At 42.1% G+C, this 21088-nt stretch overlaps 1 protein-coding gene across 3 annotated transcripts in view; it reads right to left on the reverse strand.

The window, feature by feature from the left end:
- Positions 1 to 8488, reverse strand: part of ME1 (malic enzyme 1) — a 1705192-nt gene extending 1696704 nt beyond the window's left edge. The window contains exons 1-2 of one of the 3 annotated variants that reach the window (XM_044065993.1): positions 8375 to 8488; positions 7901 to 8032 (exon numbers count right to left, since the gene is read on the reverse strand). In XM_044065993.1, coding sequence (XP_043921928.1) covers positions 7901 to 8026 — 126 coding nt within the window. In that variant the 5' untranslated portion in view covers positions 8027 to 8032; positions 8375 to 8488. The other 2 variants (XM_044065985.1, XM_044065999.1) reach the window with 2 other exon arrangements.
- Between the last annotated feature and the right edge of the window lie 12600 nt (positions 8489 to 21088).

The raw sequence follows: 21088 nt of genomic DNA on the forward strand, positions 1-21088 counted from the left end.
CGAGGGTGGACAGGATCAGGAATAAGTAAATTAAGAGTGTCAGCCCAGGTTAGAAGGTTTGGAGACAAAGCCAGAGAGGTGCAAGATTACGTTGGTTTGGACATGTGCTGAGGAGGGGGATGCAGAGTATACTGGAAAAAGATGCTAAGGATGAAGCTACCAGGTAACAGGAAAAGAGGAAGGCCTAAGACAATGTTTATGGATGCGGTGAGAGAGGACATGCAGGTGGCTGGTGAGAAGAGCAAGATTCAGAGGACAGGAAGAAATGGAAACAGATGATCCGCTGTGGTGACCCCTAACGGGAACAGCTGAGAGGAGTTTTTTCTGCCTAAAATAGTGTAGCTAGTAGCTGTAGTATTCTTCACCCTCCCTTACTGCTGGTGTCTTATACTTGGTGGCTTAGCAATTGCCTGTCCCTACTGTAAATTTGATCTGGAACACTCCTCCCAGTCTAGTGTCATTAGCTCATTCTACCCAATACAGAGAACATTTGAGAAGGCCAACCCACTTAGTTTCTTAACCTTTAATTATCTTCTGTTCCTCCTTTCTCCCTTTTCACTTAACTAGACTCTACCATTGCTAGAATCTCATGTTCAGAGTGTGCTTCTCAAACAATAGAGCTGATAAGTATATTTTGCCACTTTTAACTGTTCAGAGTTCTGCTTACTGTATTTGCTTTAATATTGCTACACACTTACGTGCACTAATTTGCACCTCATTTAGATTACTTTTATTTTTATAGAAAAGCAGCTAAAACTGTAGTAAAAGTTCTAAGCTGGTTTCCCACCTTTCCTGTAACTTCTCTAGTCCAGATACAGATTTGCTGTACCCAGGACTGTTTGCAAGCTTCTGAGCCTGCTTTTCTGTGTTAGAGGAAGTCTTCTAGCTTATCAATGGGAGTGGTAAGCATCTACCACAAGAGGAGAGGTTTCTGGCCTAGACGTAGTGTATTGGTAGTTTGGCCAGTTTTTCCATCCCTTTCAACTTTCTAGTTTAAAAGGCCACGTTTATGCAGGTTTGCACTTGTTTAAGCTCCGCTCACCAGCACCGAGCTGAGGTAAACTATTACTGGTGCCAGAAAGTCTGCTCTTCAGTTTTTCCCTTAGATCTTGCTAGTGCTTTCTCTTACACTTCAAATAGCCTAAGCGCTTTGCACTTAAAACAGGTTTTTGTAGCAATTATTATAGCACACTTAAGTGTCATCACCACTAGTCATTCATCGAAATAGCTCCAGTACTTAGTAATTATGACCACCCCCTCCTGGCATGATTAAAGGGCAGTTCCCTGTGCTTTCTCCTATTAACCTAGTGCACTTGGGATTTCTGAGACAGTGTAGCAACTGCCTCATGTGCACAGACATCTCCTCTTACCTGCTAATATTCAGACTTGAGAGATGCACTTATCACCAAACTGGAAGCTATGCACTCTCCACCCAAGACTGGACTAGCTAGTCAAAAAGGAGGTCAACACCTGCACCACACAGCCCTCCAGAACACCCACCATCACAGCTCTCACATAAAAACAAACCACACCCCCACCTTCATGGAGGCTCTCAACAGAAATTTACTCAAAACAGTAGAGACCTCCAAGACAGAAACCACAGGAGACACAGCTCGCCTCCACAGTGTGCCCCTCAACTTAAGCTATTAAGGGTAAACACCTTGCCCAATACACTAATCATAGGTGACTCAATAGTGAAGCACACAGATGTCCCATTATTAGGTTGAATAAGAAGGTAACAGTCAGCTGTTTATCAGGTGCTAGAATCAGGCACAACACAAGCACTCCGGTCACTCCACTACAAGTATGACTCTGTCATTGTCCATGTGGGTGTGAATGACCCAAGATGCACCTCCCTGAACTACATGAGGAGACATGTTGGAGCTCTCAGATTATGTGGCCAAAGCAGGTATGACACTAGCCCTGACCAGTATCTTACCGTCCACCCAGAATGATACCGCAGTACAAACAAAAAATGATTGACTTCAACAACTGGTTAAGTTTCTGGTGTCACAAAGGGGATCTAGTATCCATCTGCTTGGGATGACATGATTGACAGACCTCAATGCTTTGCCAGAGATAGCCTGCATCTGTCACTCCTGGGTTTCTTGGTACTGGCTACGACTGCTTGCCACCCCTACAGTGCCTTTCTTAGGTGGTGTTCCAAACACCAAATTACCACCATAACAGTTACAAATAAATACAATCTGAGGGTCATGCTGCTCATCGCTAGAAGTCTGAATCTCAAGATGCACTCTGTTGAAGTTCTCCTCAAAATGGAGAGCATTGACATTTGTGCTACAACAGAGACCTGGTTTAAAGTGGCAGAAAGCACCCCTGCGCTACCAGGCTATAACTCATCCCACACCTTTAAACCCAGAAACAGACTGAAGCTCCGAAGGCAGTGGTGTCACCATATTCATAAAGGACTAGTAGCCCAGCATACCACATCTGAGATACTTTGGGTACAACAATGGGCAAGACAGCGATCCAGGTCATAGCCTGCTATATGTCCCCCCTCTCACTACACATTCCTAAGTACCCTGGAATCCATCAAGGTACAACCCAACACTCTCATACTAGGAGACATCAACTACCCCTCCATCAACTGAGAAAACTACTCTAGCACCAATAAACTTGCCCAACACTTCCTGAAATTCATCAATTACAATGCCCTGGACCAGCTCAGACCCCCACTAGAAGAAGCAGCATCCTTGACCTGGTTATTAACATGAGCAACCATTGCTTTACACCAATACTCAATCCCTCCATGGTCAGATCTGACCATAAACTAATCACCATGGAAATCCATATCTCACCCACACGCCCTGTAAAGGTAACCACCTTGAAAACCTTCTCCAAAGCTGACTTGGGACTCAAAAACCAAGGTGGCCAACTTCACGGCACCCATGCTAATGGAAAACAGCTGCATGACTGCCAAATCATACAACAATGCACTGTACGAACATGTACATAAATTATGGAACTAGCCATACCCAACAGAACCAAGACACTCTCCTCCAAAACAGGAAGCCAATCTGGTGGTCCCCAGACATTAATAAACCCTACAACAGAAGGAAAACAGTTGCAGAAAATGGTGAAATCCCAAAATTGGAAAAACTCCTTTATTAGCCTCAACAAAAAGTTGAGATCCCTCATCAAATCCTCTAAAGCCAGCTATGAAGGCAGAATCACGGCAGACACCAAAAACAATCACAAAGCCTTCTATAGTTATATCAAGAGCCTCAAAGGCAATACCCAGATTTGCTCCAAGTTACTGCACAATACCACCTCTTATACTGAGCCAACAGATATTGCCAACATACTGGCAGACAGATTGGAGAGCTGTGATAGTGGGTGTTCTGGAGGGCTGTGTGTTCCATGTGGTGTGGTGTGGTGCAGGTGTTGACCTCCTTTTTGACTAGCTAGTCCTGTCGTGGGTGGAGAGTGCATAACTTCCAGGTTGACACAAATCACAATACTGGAAGAATGCCACGCACCCAGCATTAAGTACAGGTTAAATCTGCATTGCCCAAGGCCAAGAACACAGCTTCCGTGGGACCTGATAATATCCCTGGCTGCGTTCTACATGAACTACAAAGCAAACTTGCACCATATCAGTGTGCCCTGTTCAGTCATAGCCTCACCTCAGGCTTTGTCCCTACCGAATGGCACACTGCTACAGTCATCCCTCTCCATAAAGGGGGAGCAAACATAACCCCTGGGAATTATCACCCATTAGCCTGATGAGTCTGATATGTAAAGCTATGGAAATCATCATGGACCTGATTAACAAAGAGGTCTCCAAAATCTGGCTTTGTGAAAGAAGATCATGCCTGCTAAACCTGGTTGACTTTGAGTAAGTCACCAGGGATGTGGATGACAGTAAGGCAATGCCTACGCCCTACAGCCTACCTCAATCTGGCCAAGGCCTTTGATACCATTTCTCACTCAGGAATTATGGATAAACTCACCAAACTAGGCAACCACATATCACTAGATGGGTTGCAAATTGGCTCACCGAAAGAACACACACTCTTGAAAGTAGCTGCCAACAGGGATTGGTCCTGGGTCCTCTCCTATTTGGCATCTACTACTCAGAAGTCCAGGCTAACAAAGGGACTCTGGCTAACCAAGTTGACAAGATAACTGCAAGCTGGGAGCCATTATTAATTCCCCAAGTGATACAGACATCCTACAGAAAGGCCTCACTGAGACCAATGACTTGTCGAAACTATGGCCTTAAGCTTAATGCCAAAGAATGCATAGTCATCCCCTTTAGTAAAAACTCAGTTCCCACATCGATGGGAGCCCACTAAACACTGAAGGCATAAGAGATTTAGGACACAGGTTGACAGCAACCTCTCCTTTGACCACCACATTGTCACTGTGGTCAGAAAGTCCTTCTATTCAGTTCATCTCATTACCAAGGGTTTTGCATCCAGGAAGAAAGAGGTAATCATCTCTCTCTACTCTTCTCTCTTTAGACCAGTCAAGTATAATGCCCTTTGGCATATACCTCACTAGACACCTGCAATAGCTGGAGAGGCCACAAAAATACCTCATGAAGAGGATTCTAGGCATTACACTTGTGTCCTACATGGACAGACTCAAGTCCACCTTTTCTTGGTTTCTTTTTGGTTGAGAGATAAAGGTAGGCGTGTGTGTATATAGAAGAGGTAGATAGATAGTATACCTCTCAACTGTCCAGATTTTGGTCTGCTCCTCATAAAAAAAGGATTGAAGTTTCAGACTTCATATCACCTGGTATACAACTTTTGTTAAATTTCTGCCTTGGTGGTCCCCGAAATAATTCTCCTATTTTCACTGGCCCCAAGTGTAAAAAGGATGAAAACCCCTGCAACAGAGCAAATATCTTTGCTGGCATGTACTGCAGCAACCAATGTGATGTATCAAGGTGCCTTTTAGAAGCAAAAGCACATTGTTGGATCTCTAGTATGGGCACATGTTTGGTTTGTCATGCCTTCTGCTTCTGTACAGGTAATGGAAAAGGTATCTGCCAGAGTTCTGATGGGTATGCTACACGACCCACTTTATATGCAATGCTTATGACAAAAGACTGAAAGGACTACCACAGTTCACATGGAGGTCATAAACGGGCACTCTGTGCAGTCTGAGAATCTGGCACTCACTGTAACAACTTCCCTTAGTGTCACATACATGTTAAATGACCAAGTACTTTTCCTTGCGAGCCTAAATTTGGAATTAATGCCACACTCTGCTTGTATGGTGACTTGTGGCAAATGCCTGTAATATTCCAGTCAAGATGTTTGAAGATCATAGTCTTTAGCACCACCAATCTCCTTGCCCTCTGTAGCTTTCACTGCTACTATGTCCACATGGCAACCATTTTTTTTTTTAAAATTTCAAGTCCAACATAAGTCTGACGGATGGCACCCATTTCATAACCACTATTTTCAGGTGACTGCAACTTTGACACACTGTACGCTTTTTCAAAACACTCAACAGTAATGATTAGGTGCTACAAATCATTACAGCTGGCCATCAGTTCTAATTACAGGCAGTGGTTCCCCATAAATGCACTTTATTGTCATCCTTAGTTTACACAGTCTGGAATTACCTGCAACTCCTTTCACTGTTAGATGGACAGCAGTCAAAACTTTTTTTTAATGCTGGATTATGTCCACATCTGCCTTCATAGCAGATATTACAATGTGGTCTTTTTCAGTTAGGATGTGCTAAAAAGGATTCAGAAGTGTAAGACTAGTAATGTCTTCCAGCTGTTCCCACTTAGGTGTCACCACAGTGGATCTCCAGTCCACAGACTAATAAAATGCACCACAAAGCATCTAGAATCCCTATGGCTTTGCCCCCAGACTCCTGGCCTAAGAGTACAATCTTCTTGCCTATGGAGAAGACGAATGAGTAACTCCTGTAAGGAGGAAAAAAAATAAATAAAAAGATAGTAATCTGGATGGTGTACATAGGCCAGGATGAGGGGGGGGGGGACGCAAGGGGACTTTTCACCTAAGGTGCCTGTTAACCCATCTGCTTGCACTCATCTTAGGCAATGAACCTGTTTTTCAAGTTAAACTGCATAACAGGAGAAAACAGTTTTGACACAGAAAACACATATTACATGCATCTCTCAGGTGGCAAGACCTTCATAAAATAGAGGATAAAAAAGTGAAGGGGAGTCTGCTACTGCAAAAAGTGGGCTAAAAACCTGTCATTACCAATACCATCAATGCCATTCCTATAGAGGATAAGAGGATGGTCCATGAAGAACTCTGAATGAAAAAATGCAAGACTCTCCAGGACATGCACATTTCCATCTACTAGAAGTACAGATATCAGTGCAAACTGAAGTAGTGGGCAGCACAGCGGTGCTGTAGTCATACTACCTCAAAACACTTAGCTGAGTCAGCTCTCCGTTGCAGTGCATATCTGCAGAGTTTGTATATTCGCCCTTTACCTGCATTGTATACGTCTCTACGAATGACTTCTCCCATCACAGAAACATGGATTAGGTGACTTAATATTACTCACTACGCCTAAGAGCATGGGGCACCCGGCACCTCTCCCAACCAGGGATAGCTTGTTTTACACCCACCGTTTGTTAGAACACTCGCTTCCTCCTTACAGCCCTGAACGATTATGCCAATTAATAGAGTTGCCACCTTTTCATATGGCCATAGTGGGACATTTTCAGGACACATCAGATTTTACAGACCGACAAACCCACGGTCAGTACAAGGTTTCTTGCCTAAATATAAGCTTATTCTTGTAACAACTTAGTTGCTTTTCCTGTTTCTTGTAACATGTAGGTATCTTAGATACAGAAAGAACTATAGTATGCAACTATTACATTACACATGGGATATAATTATGTCCTACAATCTCAGGACATTTGCCACGTTTAATATATTTAGTCAGGACACTACCGCCCAAAGAGGGACTGGGACAGGTGGTAACCCTAAACTAAATAAATAAAACTACAATAAGTAAAACTGTATGTGTCTGGTACACAGTTACAAACGGCCATTTAAAACGTAAGAGTTTTGTTTATACCCTCTCTCGCGCAGGAAAAGTGAAGAAATGTTTAGAATTACATCACGTCGGAACAAAGGTTAACTTACAAACAATGAATGAAAGCCTTTATAAAACACTCCAGAAGATTAGTTTTCTTCATTTGCTCCAACTTGCACACTCTCAGTGTAGCATACCGCTCAACTGTCTCCGATTTTGACTCAGTTCTGTCCCGCTTAACCCATTCTGTTCGGAACTCTTAAAACTTTTTGATAAAAGGTGGTGAATTGTACTTTATGAATAATGACAATGATTAAAAGTTGAAGAGTTTTACTACTGAAACGTTAATTCACGTCTTATTTTGTCAAGGCCTCAGCTTGATAATACTAATATTTTGCAGGTATCCCTGACGGTTTCCAGATTTAACCCGATTCTTTAAAAGTCATGGTATAAACCCATAACACAATACTTTAAACGCATGTATATTTCCGGAATCCCTACAATTTCAGGATGTATTTATGCGTGTCATGTCTTCATCTGTAACAGTATCTCGATGCTGTCACATAATAGTCTTGCGCGAAAATAATCACCAATACCATAACAGTGCTTAACAATACTGGAGGATTACCTGACAAGTTTGGCGAGACCTTACTCATCTAAATTAAAGAGGGACAAACGACAAAAAGTAATTAAAGCTCTTAACTACGTTTGACAGTTCCTACTACCACTACCATCAGAAAAAGCTTCCGCATACTAATTAATCCAGAGGCAATTCACGTCGTAACATCACCAAGAACAGATTGACAGCACTACTACTAACATATTGCTTTTTACAGTGATAGTAGAGTCCCCTACATAGCGAGCAGACAGCTATTCACAGCAACGTTACCTTATTAAGGTGAGGATCCCGAGTAATGTCATAGCCTCTTTTCTTGGTGTAAACAAACGATTTCGGTTCCTTTTTGACTCTCTGAGTCTCGCACATAACGAATTCTTGATTCACTGCTTTGGACATTTCCCCCTAAAAACGTTTAAAAGTACACAGTAATTAGTAGACTAATCATTCGCCTGGATAAATACAACAATACAAGCGTAAGCTCAACTTTTAAGGTATAAAGGCAAGGCAACGCCTGTTTACACCTCTTCGGATCACTACAGCTGATTATCATGTCATTCACCGCTAAAAATACTTACGCATAACAATTAAGTCAGTAAATTGCTTAATACACTAGCACTTTGCCAATAAAGCAAACTGAACTGCAAACAGATTGCGTAATGGGCAAAGTTACTTTTCTTAAGTACCTTTAAAAAGCTACAACTGAATCTACTTGTGATTCTCATGGGATTGTCTTTAACAGCTTACCTGATGCAACCATTAACTGTACGAGTTGGTTACCACACAAGTAGGGTAACATCAGGTCAAACAGAAATTGCTGAAAGGCTAATGCTGAGATCATATGGAAAGGCGAGTGGTACGACTGGTGAACAGTTTAGGATTGGCTGATGCATTTGCAAGCTTTGTATAGCATTATTATCTGTCCCCATGCATGTCTGGTGTGAATGCAAACTATCAACACTGTTAAGCCACACTGATCAACACTTTTTTGTGGTGGTTGAGGAGGATGACATAAATAATTTTCAAACTGATAGTGCAACATTATTGTGCTTATTTGTCACTGACTAAAGGAATGATCATATACATACGTAGAAATCAGGACATTTTGGAGAAAGTGCAAATGACTACAGACTAGGTTTACCACCTGTCCCACTTTGCGAGGGACAGTCCCTGTTTGGGCAGTTGTGTCCTGCAAAAATATTGTAAGAATGGCAACTGTCCTGAAATATTAGGGCAAAATTATTTCCTATATTTTATGTAATAGTTGCATAAACAGTTATTCTGTATCTGAAACACCTAAATGCTATAAGAAACAGAATAAGCAACTAAAATGCTACAAGAATAAGTTTTTATTTAGGCAAAAAGTGAAGTAATGTCCCTTGTACTGGCCGCGGGTATGTTTTGGCCTGCAAAACCTGATGTTTGTACCACAATTGTCCCATTTTGGCCATCTGAAAAGGTGGCAACCCTACTACAGACCTGCATTTTATAAGCCAGTTAAACAAGACCATTTTTCCATTCATTTAAACAACTTGGTGACTGCAGTAGAAGTCAAGTTTGAGAAAGATATAATCAGTCACCGAACCATTTAACCCCATTAACTGGTGGCCACTTACCTCAAAGGACTGAACTATTTAACTACATTAACTGGTGGCCCCTTACCTATAGGGATCTAAACATTTCATTTAGTGTAATAGCCTATTTAAGCCCCACCACCTGCTTCTGTTCACTTTGGCATGTAGTACCAATAGGAAGTCAGGCCTTCAGGAAATACCAGCACATTCTTGACCTTGCCTTCTTTCAGAAGAGCAAGGGTCCTAATGATGGCTGCAATTTGTCCGAAGGGAAAAGGAGTCAGGTCAGGCTTCCCAATCTGTCCCCATCCTCTTTGAGAATCCCAGCCAAAACTTCTCAGGGCTGACCTTGTATCAAAGCTTGACTGCAACAGCTTAGCCTTCTTTACCTATTTACTGGAGGGGGTGGCTATGAGAATAACTGGCCCGCTTACTTAACTCCTTTCTGAGAATGGATTGTGGATTTGCTTAGTCTACTGCCTGTGGTGAAAGAGGCTGCTCTATATGAGCTATATCTGCCTTCCCCACCACAACCACCACCATTTTGGCTATGCTTCCATTCCTCTACTTACTGTTTTCTTGCCTGCCTGAGCAAATCCTACCATTTCTTCTTGGGATTCCCATAATGCCTACCTCCACCCTTCCCCAATAGGTATGCTGCTGTGTCTTCCTACTGATAAAGTGTAGTTTTTTTGTAATACTTTAATACCTTACTATAATGCATACATAAACAAAACTTTATTCACACAGTAAATAGGTATTAACAATGGCCATATGGGCTATTGTCAATGTTGTCATTTGATGAAAACTAAGAACAATTAATATTTACACCAAGAGCTACATCATTACATTAACTTATTAACACCCAATGTGATGTGATATGCCACAGTTCTAGGAACCTACAAACATCCTTACTTTCCAAAGGATTTTCTGGAAAGCCAACTTAAAAACATTACACCAAAAATATAACTATTCTTTGAACAATAAAAAGTAACAAAATGGTACAAACAGCAATGTTATCAGTAAAGAGTCTTCTTTGCATTGATAATAGTCATTACTGTGACAGTCACTATATTATTATGCATACAAGCCCAAAATAATATTTTTCTAAAATGCTTCACAAGCAAATTATGATATCTTGGAAACTGTACAACCTAGATGAATTTTGTCAAATTACTTTTGTTAGCCAGACAAAAGCTTTTATATGACAGCAAAAAGTTACTTTCTGTGGGCATGTTCACTGAGATATTTACAGAACTATGATGAATTATGTTTATTTGTATAATTAACAATATTAATAACAGTGAAAATATCTCAAAATGTGCAGCTCAGGGTACAAATATCAGTGATAGTTTTATTCATCAACTAGAGTTTCATCTGAAGACATCCAATAGTTTGTAAGTCAGCCAGTTATAGAAATATTAAGTACATAGGCAAATATTTCACATTTTCATAATTGCTAGCAAATTAACTACCAATATCTCCAGTTTAGTGTACTGTAATTGCACATACACAATGTACTTTTCATTCTCTCACCAGGACATATTGTACCATATCCCTCAATAACATGTAGGTTTCAGTTATGAAACTATGAATGCAGATACAGATATGAACATATGAATAATAAAGGGAAAATCAGAGGTTAATTTCTCTATAGCAGGACATTTGAAATTAACAATCTTAGTAATATTTTGTTAAATACACATTGAACTTTCTAATACTGCCTATAATTAATTCGTGACTCATTCAGTTAAGGAAGGCAGACCCAAAAAAATGCCTGGATGCTATAAGGAGCTATGAGTGTTAATTGAAAGTATATAAAAAGGTGCTATAGGCTTGAATGAGTTAAAGAGGATTCCAAGAAGGAGGGCCTCAAGCATATGAATTGCTGAAGTTTGCCTTATAGCTGTTAACAACAATGCTGAGTATTGAAGGAGGTAGGGGCAATGTGGGGAGTATGTATTACACTTAAGTATTACCGGGCATGGCTGCCACAGAATGCTGACTTGCCACCCAGTTCAGTAGTGCCAAGGTGCAGGTCTTGTGAAGAATCAATGCTGTTTTCATTACTGTGTGTATTTGATAGACAAAGCTGAATATTAGGATTTCCCTAAGCAGAAAGAAAGGAGCAGACTCTGGAACATGATGGTAAGGAACATGTGGCCCTGTCTGCCTGCATGCTGGGTAGGCTGCTGTGGGATAGATAGAAACCACTGTCCTGAAATGTGTAAAATTAGAGGTTATACAGGCTGATCACAGCACAACTTTTAAGCAGGAGGGCTGTCAATGGCCTGAAGGAAAGGTTATGGACAAGATTTCAGTCTCTGTCATACTGCCTGGCACTGTAATGTTTACAGGCTAATCATGACCAGTCTAGGTGTGACAGGTGGGAATTCAATCATAGCTAGGAAAAGAATTGGTATTATGAGGCTTTGATCTCCACAAAACTGGATGTGATATATATTTTCTTTTTTTTTTTCAGTTGGCATTACTGGTAGGATACATACTCCACTGAGCATAACTCTGAACCTCACAGCACAAAAAAAATCTGGACAAAGTGAAAAATAATGGGGGACAAAGACTCCAAAATAGAGACAATTTATAAATATTGCTCTTATAAACTTAGAAGGTTGCTAGAATACAAGGCGATGCATTAATTTTCTCAAGGATATGAAGTCTGCAACTCAAATGTCTGCCATTATTTAGTGATTCAGTCCTTTGATTGGCAAGAAAACCACAAATTTTATGAGAAACAGCCCAAAAATATGAAGCAAGAATCTAGATACTCTAGGAAACATCTGGACATCTGAGAGGTATGCCATTGTTAACACTACCACCAAGAATTAATTGAGCTGTGCATAACCTTAGCAAAGCAGGAGCAGTTTGAAGAACTTGTCTGAGATGATTGTGTGTGTGTGTGTGTGTGTGTGTGTGTGTGTATACCACACACACACACACACACACACACACACACACACACACACACACACACACACACACACACACACACACACACACACACACACACACACACACACACACACACACACACACACACACACACACATACACACATTGTCATTTGGAGTGATATCACCACACCTTATCAAACTGATCCCCCGGGATTCATGAAGCTCGGTACAAGGCCGGCATTAGGCTTGCGCCGACCGTGTGGTGTGTAGATGGCACAGTAGTGCCAAATGCATATTAATGAAGGCATGCTGTCGCCACAGCCACGTGCATAGGAAACGAGCGCGAGTGCATAGGGTGTGTCGAAGTGCCGCAAGGAGGTGTGGAAATGTCATCTGTCGACGTGCAACCTAAAATGCTTGCATATAACAATTTGCCTGCAATAGTAATCACATCTGTCAGTGTCCGTGGATACTGAAATATATGCAAAGCATGCAAGACAGTCCCTGCGAACACAAAATTAAGAAGCAAACACAAATGCACGGTAGGGAATAACGAGTCCCCATCCCTTGAACAAATGACATTGAAAACCGTGTGCCCATATTCCAACGCAGTGTAGATAGTTATACTAAGTGGAAGTGAAACACATCATGTTAGCTCGCCGCCAATAGCTACGTCCAGGCCAATGGTCAGGGTCACCAGCTGTCCCACATTGTGAGGGAGAGTACACAGCTGGGCAGATGTGTCCATAACAAAACCATGATAAATGTAAATATCTAGTGACCGTATGACAGAATTATATCCCAAAACGCATGTAATAGTCACATACAATAGGTATGTCCGTATGTAACATACCACATGTGACAAGAAATAGAATAAGTAAGAAAACGAAACAGAAGGAGCACATAAACTGCTACAACATTAAGCTAACATGTAGGCAGAAAGAAAAAGTATTATCCATAGTGTTGACAGTGGGTATGTGTTGTCCAGTACAATCGGATATGTGTCTGGAATATATCCCATCCTGGACATATGAAAAGGTGGCACCCTACCAATGATCATAGCAGTTGGCCAAAATCCGCACATATATGGTCCAAGCTGTACTTGTCAGGATGTGTCACAGTTGAACGGGTATTACCTGGGTGTACCAACCATGTCATGAAAGTTAAGTATGGGCGTGTACCTATGTGCGTGATGTGCAGCATGTGGAAGGTGAAACATGCCAGGGTAGTCCACACAACCATACAGGTACCTGACATATGTAGTGTATGCAATGTGTTACCTTGACCGTGTCATGGGCCATCAACCAAAGCAGTGATGAATGGAGTGTCAGGAATATGTGTGTGGGGGGATGGGTAATGGTATAATCCTCAAAGGCGAGACTGTGTTGTATGCAGAATAGGTGAACTGGAGGTGTACGAGAGAGCAGCAAGTGAATCAGAAAGAAACACAAAGAACAAGTATACACATCTGCAATACAACCTGACAGGCCATACTGTAGAACGCAATCACACAAACATATGAATATTAAAATGTGCGATACAAATGTACAGAAACGTCACCGGCATATACCCACAGAATGGTCCTGATGGAACCGGCCCATTCAAATGCAACACACCTGGATGCATAATTGAATACCCATCATCCCCTCCACAGCAGACAACCCGCCCCCATACCAGAACATCCACCAAATCCAGCCATACTCGGCCTACTAGCTTGGCGCAGCCACATCTACACATAGTGACCACTACTCATATGTAGTAGGCAGTGTCACCCTAGGCAGTGTCAGGATTGCAATCTATGTATCCCTTGCATGTAAAACCCTCAACACATTTTTGTAAAGCCAAAAGAATGGTCGGTATTGGTCTTGTTAAATTTTTGGATATCCCTCATAGGATAAGTAACTTGTGTAAACATCAGAATGTGTATCAAGACACAATGTGCAGTCCTGTAGACATCTGGACACAAGTTGAATGTGCAGTAGTGGTGCATGAGACTGTCCAGCCCTAGACGGTCATGCAGAACCTACTACCCAGGATCAAACACCTGCCCATGAAGCACGTGTCCCCACATGAATAATCGAGAGAATATATTGTACGCATTCGCATAGTGGCACTTGGAAATAGGGTGATGATAGCACTGACGTAAACAGGGTACCCCCCGATCCACTGTGTGAGGGACAGTCACTGTTTCGGTAGGTGTGTCCTGACCAACAATGATACAATGCCAAATGTCCTGTGATTGTAGGAAATAACTATGTACCATACTGCATGTAACATTTGCCTAAAGCAGTCATGTCAGGATAGAAAATACATAATTCGTACAAGAAACAGACTAACAACTAAAGTGCTAAAGGTATAGGCTCTCAGCTAGGAAAATAATGAATGTTCTAAACCTGCACTGACCGTGGGTATGTGTTGGCCTAAACAATCTGGTGTCCCCAGAATATATCCCATCCTGTACATATGACAATGTGGCAACCCTACCAATGGTTAGAGCATTCGCACAATAACTGGCCAGCCTCTTAATCACTCACAAAGCCAGTGACCTTTGGAGGAAAGGTGTTGAATGAGAATGACTAATGACAACAATTAAGATTAATAGACGCATTTAACTGCATACAATAAGTAGTAATACGAATCTGTCAACACGTTCCAAGTTAATAGTACTAATATTGTAGAAGTGTCCGTGATTGGTCCTGATTTGTCATAGCCTTGTCCCTGTAGGAATTAGTCCCCGAGTATCACAGAGGTCTGTACACATATGTGCACCAACCAACTGTCACATTTGTTGACAGGACTATTGCACACCTGTAGTGAATTTATAACTGATGTCCAGAATAATATTTATCGTATATATGAATGAATGAAATAGTCAAATGTGAAGGGAAACACCAGTGGAAACCCCCCCGTATTATGTAGTGGAATGACTCCCCACCCTATATTATGAATTGCTGACCTAATAATGTGGTCAGAGGTGCCCAAACACCTGCGTCTGTAAACACAGGTAGAAGGTTAAAATCGGGACTAACTCTGTCCATGAGCTACATCTGACATTTGAACAGGTACAGGAAGTTCTAGTCACCAGTCGGACAAGCCTAAACCTGGACCAGCACATGAACACCCTGACAGTAAAACACACGTATGTGCCAGGACTATAAGAGTAGGAGTTCGGAATATCCTTGGAGTGAGTAGACATGCAGCACGGGCCCAGAGCAGTAGGAAATAGGGAATGTCGGAAGTGTAGTACTGCAGTTTTCCCAGCAGGAGAATGGATGCCTGCTGTGTAAGTGAAGCGGTGAGGCATATGTTATAGTAGCTATGAACCATGGGTATACATATAAATGAGGCAGAACAACAATAGTGTAGTGGCTAGAGTATCCGCCTAAAGTAAATGCATTCCCGGTTCAAGTACGACTATAGCACATATTAATTTATTGTGCAACGAATGCCTCTGTGCTGTAAAGCCAACATTTAAACATGTAAAGGTGAACGTGTGTCTCGCATAGGGCCGTAAATCAGATTCCATCAATCAAAGTGGTACTGTCATAATGAATAAGGCACAGGTAATCACAAAGAAGTGGCAGTAAACATATGTAACTCACAATAAGTAGATGCAAGTGCGCCTGCACGGGTGTAAGCAGCATGTAGCATAACAAATGCATGTTGTGTTGTACAGCTGTAACTTTTTTACATATATATATATATATATATATATATATATATATATATATATATATAGATAGATGTGGGTATAGATAAATATCCACAGACATAAAAGAAATATGCAAAAAAAAAAAAATATATATATATATATATATATATATATATATATATATATATACACACACACACATATATATATATATATATATATATATATATATATATATATATATAAGAATGAACGCTGAAAGATGACAGCAAACATAAGGGTTGTGAAGGGAATCTAGAGCAAGTAAGGTATTATAACGTGCTCGCAGCGTATGTCAGATAAAGCTGCACAAGAGTGAGTAGAGCACCGCTATGCACACCAGAGGCAGGGTTATACCAGTAGCCATAACATCGTTGACATGCTACGTCAACATTATACACAGACATAATGTAGTTCATGTTGTGACCACCTACACTTGTAACCCGCAAATCATTCGTAATCCATAACACCAGGAAAGGCACATATGTGCAAATATGAATGGATGGAGGTCCTGTGAATACACGAGGTGGTACAAAATGTGTGTGGGGCCCCAACACTCTGGAGAGGGCAATGTGTAAAGGTGTGTCATGGCTGCGATATCAGGTGGATAATAGCTGTTATGTGTGGAAACTCAACACGGGTGTGCTGGAGAAACTATGGATATACGATTATGGACACAGGAGTGCTAGGGTATGTTGCGCCGGTTGCAATGGAGCAGCCCGTGGAGGTTAGCTAGTACATAGGTGCAATTCCCAGATAGAGCGTCGTCTGCGTGGAGACATGCGTGAATGGGCGTACCATCGTCAGAGGTTGTGCGTCAGGGCTGGCAGCCCGGAATGTAAAACCTATCTGCCAACCATGAGTGGAACGGAGTTCTGCTGTGACAACCCCAAATTGGGAAAAGCAGAAAGACACAACTACATGCAGACATCAATATGTTGGCGTACAATCTCTGTAACACAAGCACTCATTCTATTAACATTAATAATATGAATGTGCACAGAAACAAACACAGTAGCAGGAATAATAGGCTGCGCATATGAGTAATAGGTCAAATGACACTGTATCACATCACACTTATTAGCGGTACCCCAGACATGAAAAACGTGCGACATCTGTCCGCTGTATAACGTGCAGTATACTGATCACAAGTTCACCAGAGTAAGGTGTTGGTGTCATACTGACTAAGGCAATAGTATACTGTTGAAGCAGAGATAAAACCCAATACGCATGTGTAAGTGTCTATGTCCGGGAAATGTATTGGTTAACGGACACACAGATGTATATATAGATAAAATATATATACATATAGATATATATAGTGATATACACACACACACACACATATATATATATATATATATATATATATATATATATATATATATATATATATATATATACACACAAAGATATATACATATATATATATATATATATATATATATATATATATATATATATATATATATATATAGATAGATATATATACACATACAACAGGTATTGATATATACACATACACACAAAACAAATATATATGTCATTGTAGATATACACATGTACATAACTAGGTTACTTTACAGCAATTAGGGGTAACATATGTTCAGACCGGGCATATGTTACTGGGAGGTCCAATAAATAAAAGTTTTACCTCCCACACCGCCCAGCAGGCCGGTCAGACATACAGACACGCAATACAGGTAAATACACCGCTGCATTCCAAACCACCAGCAGGAAAGTACCAGTGGGAGAGATCTGCAAGGTCTACACTTTAAACATGGATAACGGGGTCCCTTGCGGGACACCAAAAATTCACTATACAGGCAACCTGTAGTGATTGACACAAGCAGGATGTAGCTGTACACATAACAGTAGGTTGTGCAAGTGTAATAACACATGGGTTGACAAAACGTATGACATGTGTCCCGAGACAGGGAGACTGGGCAATGTGTAGGGGTGTGCTCATACCCCAGCTGCGCTCACAGTAAGTAGTTCTCATAAGTGCTGTAGAGGGGTGACAGGTAGTTGAACCATGGGTATGCAATAATGGGCTTAAGTGTGCAGGTGCTGGTTGGCAGAGATGTAGTAGGCCCGCCCAGTGGAAGTCATTAATATTACTATGTGGTCATAGTAGATGCCTATTCCCCCCATACCTGAAGAGCACATCTACCGGATAGTCTGTAAACCATCGGGGGAATACATAGGGACCATATCAGTGTCATGCACCCGATTAGCATGGACGTCCATAGTTATGAATCAGAATGCAACAAAGTCCAACTAAACACTTCCAGAACTAGTGATATTAGGTGGACAGGTGGTGGAATACAGGTAATGACAGATGACAACATGTATGAGTCATAAACAGCATGTACCTCGACAAACTTGAATGAATACATATGCTCTGTGACTGTCAATGTGTCTGGTTAATAGAACCAATCGTCTAAATGTGTCCTGCAGGGTGTTATGCAGTGTTCCTGATACAGTGATCATTCTCCCCCATTGGTATGTGAGGTCTGCTAGTGATGGAAAGTGAATAATTTGCTGACCACCTTAGGTAGATGATAGCATAATAGATGAGGTTTACCACCCGTACGCATTTGAAGGACACACCCGTCTGGGCAGTTGTGTCCTGCAAAATGAATGTTATGGCACATGGCCTGTGAGTTCGGGAAAGGAGGGCATAATTGTGTGTAGTGGTGTCAGAAATTAATATGTTGTATCAGAAACAGCTACATGTAATAGGAAACAGTATTAGCTATTATAATGCTACAAGAATAACCTTAACGTATGCAAACTGTTGCGGTAGTCAGTTTACTACTGGCTGTGGGTATGTGTTGCCTTGACATATGTGATAGCTCTACATATAGGACCTATAGGGCCGCCACCATTCTGAATGGCCAAAGTGGGACCTGCTCTGTAGAAATGTCAGGTGTACCAGGGCAGAACATACCTACAGGCATGCATAGTACAGAAATATACATATCAGCACAAATCAAAGCGTAGTCTAGCAGCAGTCAAGTTGCGTATGCCACTTCATATAACATATCGACGTGTCAGGTATACAAGACCTGTAACAAGCAACTATTACAGACACATAGAATATGAGAATGTCCTCTAATCAGGACAGTTGCAATGGCTAGAGTATTGTCACATGACATATGCCTAATGAGGGACTGTCCCATGCAAAGTGGGAAAGGTGTTACTCCTACAGTCTCCCGTCGTGAAATCTGAAAGGTGGAAAACGTACAGTAGGTATGCGGTAGTATGACCCGGTGGACAGCTGCATTAACAAAATAACATTCACATGTCAGCATTGCAGAGTATTGGTTTCCATGTATCAGGCAGATGGGAGCAGATCATATGAGGAATACGCATATAATAGGATTATGTCACTGGACAGGCCGCAGAGTCCGTACAGTTGAACGCCTGCCGTCGCCAAATGGTTAGACATACCCGATACTGTAGTCATGTAGTCCGATGTAATATGCATCACAAGGGATCGCACACACCCAGCGTGAGTGACAAATGTAAGCACAAATGTCGGCGAGCGAGCGGGTGTAAGCGTGTTTGTCTACCAGTATGCCAGTAGTGCACTGTCAAAGAAATGTGGAGTCTGAACGGGTATAAGGTGCTGTAACCAGAGGTCAGCAGTGCTTAACACTGTGCAAACCCATGCACAACTGCTCACACCTGCTGGAATGTGCCTTACCCAGTCCATATCCAAAGGCGTCATTCTGTCCGCAAACAAAGAACCGTCCTATTCACGTGTTGGTAGCAGTACCCTGCGCACATAGCTCATGTGAATTAACAATACACCATGGCATATGTACAGACAATAGACCACACACACACCATACAGCACAGTCATTCAACAGTATAGCAATGTACGGGCAGATATGTCCAGACCACTGGTGTTTGCAGACCTGGCCGCCCTGTGTATCAGTGTGAGCATGCCCAGTATGACTGTTACACATGTTGTCGACTGACATTACCGTAATACCGTCATGTGTGTGAGCATGCCAAGTATGGTCAACTGCATCGCATGTGTCACATGTCCAGATAGCCAGTACTGTGTTGCCGACCCCACCATTCTACACAGACAGGTGTCATGCTGTGTCTGCAGGGTAGCTAATGGTCATGTGGCATTGACAGTTGCTACATTTCTGCATAGCGTGGGGGGACATCCAACCGCATCCACAGTCCTACACAGCACCGGGGGTGATGCACATGACTCTCACATGTGTATGTTGGACAGGGGGCACAGCTGACAGTTGTACACATCTGCCACTACTGTACTGGTATGCCAGGTACTCCATGTCAGAGTGTGGACCTACCGAAATTGCTGTTTGGAGGGATACCAGTGTACATCAGATCCCAGCTTTAAATACCAGCATAGTGGTGTTGGACGTCGTAGCTTTCACAACCTACATCAAACTGCCTGGCCTGCTGTAGTCTGTGTGTGTCTCTGGGGGTTGGGGTCATTCATTGGGCATATCCATAGGCCATTGTATATCATTTGTCTGTATTGGTCCACACCTGTCCAGCTGCATGGAACGTGTATGGGATGTATGGACACACATGATGTTCAGCCCATAATCTGCAGTGGGTTAGGACACCCTGTGTACTACTGGCTACCACGTATGTGCTATAGATGTCATGGTGTCACTATGGATGTGTACTGTCTGCTGCCCTAACATTCGGCCACCAAAGTCTCTTGCATGCTCACATACATACCATAGCAACAAGTAAAGACACATTCTAATACAACTGCCAATTGTTAGGTCGATAGACGTACCCTGGGGGTGTTCTGGACCTGAGGACGGTGCTGGAGGGCTGCCTATGTCAGATGCACACAGTGCACCTCCTATATATGGCTGAGCACAGGTAGTGTAATGTTTGGCATCCATTGTACTGTGTGCAGGTCAGAGAAGGTGAAATCCCTGGGTACCTACTGTGTCAGTGCATATGCCTTGTGTTGCCTCTTTGCCAAGGGCAAGTCATACTGTGCAAGGCCCTGTCGCCCAATGGGCCCTGCTCAGGTAGTTCCTTCACCAAGTCACACTGTGCCTGTACAGGCCTTGGCAGTGTGTTGGGCCGTGTGGCCCTGCCCCATGCTGTTCCTGCTGCAATTGTTACTGCGGGATCAGATTGTGTAGCATAGCAAATACCATAACAATTTGTGTGCATGTAGCTAGTGAATACTGCTGGACACCACCGGAAGTTTCCAGATACCAGAACCGTGACCTGAGCATCCCAAACACATGCTCAATTATATGCCTTG

The sequence above is a fragment of the Protopterus annectens genome, chromosome 1.part0 (genome assembly GCF_019279795.1).
Source record: "Protopterus annectens isolate FY-2018-M chromosome 1.part0, PAN1.0, whole genome shotgun sequence".
Taxonomy (NCBI): Eukaryota; Metazoa; Chordata; order Ceratodontiformes; family Protopteridae; genus Protopterus; species Protopterus annectens.